The following is an 8,011-nucleotide window of genomic DNA, read 5'->3' as shown; positions in this document are numbered from 1 at the left end:
TTGAATGATAAATTATTATTATTATTATTAGTATAAAACATCATTAACAAAGGAGAGCATATGGCAAGAGGGAGTATTCATGTAATGTTCACCAGTCATCCCAAGTTGATAAAGGTAATCGATAAGTTGGCCTTCATTAAGATTTCACATTAATTTGAACCCTTCATGATGTTAAATGTCATAGGGAACCTTGTTGACTGGTGGGATTTTCCATGAATACCATTTGTGAATTTCAACTGCTAACTAGGACAAAACTGGCATTTCATTTTTCATTTGTCTCCTTTGAATGAGCAGAAACTGGCCTCCCCTATTGTCACGAAAATTACGAAACTGCTCCCTCGGCTCTACACATTATAGGTTCTGATTTTAAATTTTAATTGCACAATTTGCCAGAATCAGAAACATAAGCCTTTTAATTTCTTAGTCCGACATTTCGCTTTGGGAATTTCCATTTTCACCATTCTGACCATTCCCAGTACTTTCCTTCAAAACGAAGAAAACGTGTTCTCTCTGGCAGTCGTAAAGGCGAAGACGTGGTTGTACGAGACTCAAATACAAAACTACCCCTGCATCACCATTCAATCTGTTCTTGTTTACATAGTAAAATTTGCTAGAAGACAAGGCTATTTCTGGGTTTTCACTCCTATGCAGAAAGGCAAGCTTCACGTCTGACATAGCCAACACTGCCATTTCGCTGTTACAATTTCCATTTCCAGCAATTCAGAGCCATAGGCAACAAGGAAAGGAAACAGTTTCAGTGTCAACAACCAGAGGAGCTTCATATTTTCTGCACTCCAACGGCGACGATCGCGTCTTTGAGAAAAGCATAGGTATGCACATTTTGAAGCAAAGCAGGTGCGAGGTGGAATAACTGAAGAAGACCATCCAAATGAAGAGGGAAGACTTTTCGTCTGGCGATGCAAAGTGTTGATGTTAGGGCGATCTCGTTCAGACTAAGAACGAAGAAGCATTTTAGGTTCAATAAGCTATTTAGCCATTTAGCTTCTATTTTGGTAACAATCCATTTTACTTTGCTGCATCTGCGAGCTATTACTTTTCTTTTCCTTTCTTTCTTGCTTTCTTTTTTAAATAAAATTGAAGAAGCATTGGAGGATGCTTACAGGATTGTGCTGTGAATGCTTGAATGAATTAGCATTTTTATTTTTCTTTTTAAAAAAAATTGCAGGAGGCTCTATTTCAGCGTCAGGGAGGAGGCTTGAGTTTCCACCATTCTATGCAGGATGGGAAGCGTCATTCACGTTCTCTTGTTGGCCAACCCCTTGACTTCATGATTCATCTGCCTTGATGCTTCCTAAATTCCATTTTCAGCAATTCAGAGTCGTCTTAGTTTCAGTGAGCTTCATAATTTCTAGAGAAACAACCACTAGGCTTGATCAGTTCACCTTGTTCTTATTTCTATATCCTCATGTCTAAAGCATTAGAAACCGTAATGGAATCGAGGGAGGAATTCATGGTTTCCCCTGTTGGTGATAGTAAGCCAACCCTAAGAACCGCTCACTTTCTTAAACCCTCTCTAACCTCCTATGGTAGACCGCGTTCTGATATTCTTTCATCTTCTATGTCTTTGCCACGTACATTTGAACCAAAAAAGTGGCCTCTCACAGTGAAGTTCACTGGCTGGCAATGCCCACCCAGGAAATGGATTCATTGGGTGGATTCCTTGTATTCTACCTTCGAATCAGTGTGGAAAAAAGTGGGTATTAAAGAAGCAATCATGGGCAGCAAATATCACGTGTTGAAAGATGAAGACTTGGCATTTGGGATTGCAGAGAGATGGTGTTCTAAGACAAATACACTGGTGTTTCCTTGGGGTGAAGCAACAATCACTTTGGAGGATATGATTTTTTTGGGAGGTTACCCTGTTTTGGGTGACTCATTTTTTAGACCTCTTGAGGCTAAGGAATTGAAAGAGGTAGAAGGAAAATTGATTTCAGCCCGGAAGGAAATTTTTAAAAGCAATAGGAATAAGGCTTGCCCATATAAATGGATGAATACTTTCATGAACAGTGGGAGGGAAGTTGAGCATGAGGCATTTCTAGCTGCTTGGCTTTCCATGTTTGTATTTCCTGGGAGATCCTTACTTATAAAGAGTTTTGTGTTCCCAATTGCCGTTCATCTTGCTAGAGGGAATGCTGTAGCTTTAGCGCCTGCGGTTCTGGCTAGCATATACAAAGATTTGAGTCTGTTGAAACAAGCCATTCTGGACTTGACAAAATGTCTAGTAGGCGGTGATGAAAAGTGCTTTGAACTTGTTCTTCAATCACCATTTTACTTGGTTCAAATTTGGGTATGGGAGAGAATTCATGTTTTGCAGCCGAAGCCCAAGCTTATCAATGCTGGCGACACAGTAATGAGCAGGTGGCATAGAGTTAAGGCTTTGAAAATTGACGTGAGGTCAGTTCTAGACTCTGCAATGGAAGAATTTATATGGCGTCCATATGCTAGATTCGGAGGTAAGAGTAAAAATTTTTTTCCTGAAAATTCGTTGTGTATACTGCTTGATCATACTTTGGAAGAAGAAATAGAGTCTTTTATTATATGCATGAGAGTTTCTGAGCTAGTTGGACTTGACTGTATAGAACATTACCTCCCACACAGAGTAGCCATGCAATTTGGGATGGATCAAGACATTCCTGGCTTTGTGGCTCGGAGCAGTGAGACTCCTGAAATTGCTTGGTCCAATTACATTAGACCAATGAGGGATAAAAACATATACATACCATCACGGTTTTTTGAGGCTGATGTTACCACTCGTTATGTTGAGTGGTGGAAGAAATCAGTGTTAGATCATCAAGATACATTTAGGAATCTTGTGCAAGGGAAGCGGAGCTCAAGGTCAACAAAGAAGATGGATGCTGATGCTGATGTTCCACCTGGGTTTTCTCCCAAATGTTGCAGGGGAGGACTACTAAGAAATAATGGTTATAGAAGTTTTAGAAATGATGAAACTGATCAAAATGTTGTTCTTTTATCGCCAGTTGTAGCAAATAAAACTGATGATTTAATGGAAATGAAGGTTGAAATGTTGGCAAAGATTGAAAATATCAATGTTGTTAGAGGACCAAAGAAAGCTAAGACAGATGCAAAAGGAGACGATGGAATCAGTTGTTTTTCTTCTAGTACTGATAATGAAATTATGAGAAAAATGGACTTGGAGATGAAGTCCCTTCCAATACTTGAAAGTGAAACTTCAATGCGAGGTCAAGAAGAAGAAGAAGAAGCTAAGAAAGATGCAAATGGGATCCAAGAATCAAGTAAGGCTCATCACAAGGCTAATCTATCTTGGACTGAAAGAGAAGGCTCTATCAATATAGTTGACAGCAGAATAATGGATATTGAAAATAGAATTATCCAGCTTGAGAGAGTGCTTGATAAACTAAAGGGATCTAGGTGTAGCAGCGGCTCTTAAATTTAGCCTACCAAACTGTAAAATGACCCTTGCTCTCATAAACATGTTAGCTTGAATGCCATTCTAGCCAAACTATATGGTAATATTACACAAGTTTTAACAAATTTAGTTAAAGCATAATGCCTAAGGCTTTAAGAGTAGATATGCTTCTTGCTGATTGAGTACATCAAATATATTTGTGCTAGGTGCATTGATATTTACAAATTGAGAATTTAATTATGTAGGGGAGAGGATAGTTTCTAGTCATATATATCTGACTGGTGCATATAATGAAACGTAATAGAATAGAATGTGCAGTGAAATTGATTTTGAGAATGAAAAATAGCATCTGTACCTAAAAGAAACAGTAAAGAAAAATAGAAGGTTATCAGGCTATCAAGTACAATGAAACAACTTCATCTTACGAGAGACAATGCGTTTGAAGCAATTATATGTGTTGGCGAAATAAGAAATCTAGATTGTTTTTTCCTTTTACTAGAAAGTGACATGCACACCATTTGTTACTGATATTTTGTTGGATCTGTGATTCTCCCTTCATTTCTTCATAATGTGCCGTTCCTGAATATCTCTTGTTTGAAGTCATATTGATGAATCAACAGAAGTTTCCATATTCATATTTTCAGTGTGCTCTCATTTAAATTGCTCTGCTGCTTTTTTTCCCCCTTGGTTCCTGTCGAGCGGTGACAAAAATCTCTCTCACGCTCTATTTTTGCTTATATTTTTTTCCACTTGCTGTTATATTTTCTCTGGCCAAATAGAGGAAAACTGTTATATTATCACTATAGAAGTGTCTGACTTCTTGTTTCCGTCAAATTCTCAAAGTCTGATCTTATGGCTATCAGGAACCTCATTCCACTACCTAGGATGGTGTTTTTAAATAATGAAATCTTATGTTTTAATTCTAGACATACCTTACCTTTCTCACTGCTGACCTGTTTTCCCTTGATGTTTTATGCTATCGTCTTTAACTTGCTTTGCATGTTTGATCATGATATGTACTGTGTTTCTGGTGCTTAGCTGGTGACATTTGAGAAGTTTTTAGTTGGATAAACTGATACGTTAATATGCTTACATGCTTATAGATGGAAAGTTTTGGGTACTGATTTTTGCTTAGGCTCATTGTCAATGCCTTTTTTTGTCTAGGTTTCAGTAAATGTTTATTTAATGTCTTAATATTTTAAATTAAAGTTTGTTTTTATTTTTTTTTTAATTTATTACTATATTATTTGTTTAAATATCTTTTATAATAGTTGACATTTATTATTTATAGTTCTCACCATGTCGTTTTCGTTTTTTTTTAATTGTTATGTTTTTATTCATCTTTAATTTATTTTTTATACAGTTATCTGATATCTATTATTATTGGGTTATATTTGAGCCGAGTGTAATTAAAAGTAGTTATCTGAAAATTGTTTGTAGCATAAAGAGATAACAAGTTGGTCTGATGACTAGCATATTTTATTAATTTTGCAAGTCGTGTTAACTGCATCATCATATACATCCCTCCTATGTATCTAAAATAACAAAATAAGATATTATAAGAAATAAAATAATAAAATAAGACGCGCACACTCTCCATAATTTAAAATCAGATAGAATGGAATAAAATAAAATAAAATAAGTACAATTCTAATAATTTTGAGAATGGAAAATATCTTTTTTCCCCCAAAGAAGAGTAAAGAATAGGGGGATTGCTCAAAAAGACCTGATTTAAATATTTATTGCCTACAAGGCCTTGGAATTTAGGGAAGGACATGTGTCATGCAGTGTCAATATGTTTTAATGTAAAAAGATTAAATTATCCATAACAAATTCTCCCTCAGTCCCCGAAAATTCTCTCATCCCTTTAGACAGTGAGAGCTTCTCCAAACCCTTGGTAAGCATTTGCTTTGATGGTGTCTCCCTGGCGACCACCAATGAGAGTGAGACCATGTCCGTAAGTTTTGTTTTGGTGTGTGAGTCAGCATTTCGGTGAGTGGCATCTTCACGTCGGAAATTTAAAGCAAATGGAGATATTAAGGTTTGTCGGCTCTCAAATGTAATAGTTAATAAATTGTGATTCTTGTTGATATAAGCATTCAAGTTTGTCTTGTTGAAAATCAATCTCAAATCTGATTGTTCTCCTCCACGGATGGCCACAGCACCAATTTTGGTTCTAGGTTCCATTTTTTAAACATTTCTCAATCTTGTGCTATTGTTAATTTTTCTGGGTCTTAACGTGATTCTTTAATCATTAATTGATCGGTTTTATTCTTTGATTGGGATCGTCAAACAATGATGGCAGGAGAATTTGTGACTTTGTGGTGGACAAAAAGCCTTGTACCATTGTTCTGCTCATTACCTCTCTTGGTAGAGTTTTCTGATTCCCATGGTCAATCTTCGAGCTTCATGACAACGTTAAGGTATATATTAGTATTTTGTTGTGCAGCAGTTATCTACTTTTTTGTTTTTTTACTTGTTGGATAATGGTTCCTGATTTGTTGGACTCTATCTAATTTTATATTATATCTTTATTTTTATGACATTTATTTTCTGCGAAATCCTGCAGAAGCATCTACTTCACCTAGAATCTTATCCAAGCATTACAAGTAAGACCAGGCTAATGATTCTCAAAGTGTCATAAAGTTAAAGAACAAGCCAAATAGATTAACAGGGGAAGACAAAGGAAACTCAGGAAATGCAATGAATCACGGTCATTTTAGTAACATCGTGTAATGCATGGACTAAATATGTTGCTAAAATTAAATGTTAAGGTTGTATCACTAGTTCTAAAAAACATGCTCATGTTCAACAAGTCACAACTAAGATTCAGAGATAATTAGTAATATGTCACAACTTAGAAGTCTACAATCATCCCATTTCTTCTCAAAACAACACAAATCAAATCAAATTATACTAATCAATTGTTGTTTGCAAAAATCAAGGTGTATTTCTATTATTTAAACTCATCCAATTTTCATTTTGTCCTCATCACTAGTTACTTTTGTAAGACAGTAGGGTAACAAAATTCATATTCAAGAACTTCACATGAAAACAAAATAAACGTATAGAACATGGGAGACCTAAAATGCAGAAAAGCTTTCTAACAGATGATGAGATCCCGTATGTAAGCCATAGATCCATGTAACATGTAAATATTTTCACCTCAGTTTTCTTGGATTTTTAGTAGATCATTTGGGTTTAATTGTTTAATATTTATAACTAAAGGGCAAAGAAATATTTTTAGAGAATTTTTGGGATTTATTGCATTTTTTTATATTTTATTAAATATTATTTTTAATTCCCTAAAAGACATTATTTATTGATTCTTATTATTTTCATTTGTAGGTGGTTATTTGGAAAAGAGAAGAAGCAAGGGGATAAAGTAGGAAAATCGTATTCTCTTATTTTTCTTTCTTCATTTATTTTTGATTTCATTGATTTCCCATTCCATTGCCTCACAAGTCTAGCTGAATTTCCATCTAGTTCCACTTCATACATTTTCCACTCTTTTATTTTTGAGCATGGCATTTTCCATTCCATCCACTTTGGAATTATCACCATTGTTCTTAATTTTCCAGATTTGAAAATAATAAAATTTCCCTCCAAAAATCAAATAAAGCTCACGTGTTTTCCATTTAATTTCACTCCCACGGACCATAATTTCAACTGGCTTTGATTCCACCTCACATGTCCATCTGATTAGTTTCTTTATTTATTTTTTCAATCACCGCCTCTTCTCTTAAGTCACAAGCTCTCCATTCATTCAATTCACTCTCACACGCAATCAGATTTGGGGCACACAGCATTCACTTCGACTTCGCCGCCTCGTTTTCTTTGTCTCTTGTCTATCAATCCTGTTTTTTCATTCTTTCTCTAGAACCAGCCACCGTCGTCACTCACTTTCCTCATCTTCTCGCAATTTCTGGACTGAATCAAAAATCCAATCCGTACAAATTCATCCTCTCATCTTTCTCTACAAAACATTATCTTCAATTCTTCAGTTCGCTTCCTTTTCGGTTGTGTGATTCTTCATCTGCGAGTGAGCAATGTCCAAGACTTTTGAAGAGCAAATTAGAGGCTTGGATATGGAGTTTTGTGGTTAGACTTTCTCAGTTCCAAGGAGCATGTGTCCTGGGGTCTTCAGAGGAGAGGAGTTCGTTCTACCTTAGTTTTTCTATTTCAACATTGCTTAGTTTTAATTTAATTGTTAATTTGGAGTTATAGTGATGTATATGACCTATTGGATATTCATTTGAGATAATTAAACTTATAATTTGATTGTTGGACTTGGAACTATTTTGCTGGAGTTTCAGAAATTCATGGTGAAATTATTAACTTACCTTGATTTTGACTATTCTCTTGGTTGTACTTTGTGTGGTCACCTTGTATGCCATTAGATAGAATAAATTCATGTTTTAGACTATGTTTAGAAATTGAAAGGCTACTGTTTTGGGCTGTCACCATCTCCAATTAATCAAACTTACACTTTTTGGTAGTGCATTTAACTTTACTTAGGTGCCAAATTAATTAACCAGAAGTATAGGAATTGATTTGCATTTGGGTTAATTGTTTTTTACTCACCTTAAATGAACTTTTGAC

At 35.4% G+C, this 8,011-nt stretch overlaps 1 protein-coding gene across 1 annotated transcript; it reads left to right on the top strand.

Annotated features, from left to right (window-relative positions):
• Positions 1-646: 646 nt before the first annotated feature.
• Positions 647-7,706, top strand: LOC129302255 (uncharacterized). The gene is made up of 4 exons (XM_054940995.1): positions 647-1,013; positions 1,187-3,275; positions 5,715-5,832; positions 6,758-7,706. Exons 2-4 carry the CDS (start codon positions 1,427-1,429, stop codon positions 7,086-7,088), a joined length of 2,298 nt encoding a protein of 765 aa, XP_054796970.1. The 5' UTR covers positions 647-1,013; positions 1,187-1,426; the 3' UTR covers positions 7,089-7,706.
• Positions 7,707-8,011: the final 305 nt, after the last annotated feature.

The sequence above is a fragment of the Prosopis cineraria genome, unplaced genomic scaffold, assembly GCF_029017545.1.
Source record: "Prosopis cineraria cultivar Desert tree isolate PC_DT_omini unplaced genomic scaffold, ASM2901754v1 PC2, whole genome shotgun sequence".
Classification (NCBI taxonomy): Eukaryota; Viridiplantae; Streptophyta; class Magnoliopsida; order Fabales; family Fabaceae; genus Prosopis; species Prosopis cineraria.
The sequence above is the reverse complement of the archived record's forward strand: the minus strand, read 5'-3'. Positions and strand labels throughout refer to the sequence as shown.

Coding starts and splice junctions, on each gene's coding strand:
- LOC129302255 (XM_054940995.1), top strand. CDS start 1,427: ATGTCTAAAGCATTAGAAACCGTAATGGAATCGAGGGAGGAATTCATG. Junction 3,276..5,714: donor AAATGGGATCCAAGAATCAA/GTAAGGCTCATC, acceptor CAATGATGGCAG/GAGAATTTGTGACTTTGTGG. Junction 5,833..6,757: donor AGCTTCATGACAACGTTAAG/GTATATATTAGT, acceptor TTTCATTTGTAG/GTGGTTATTTGGAAAAGAGA.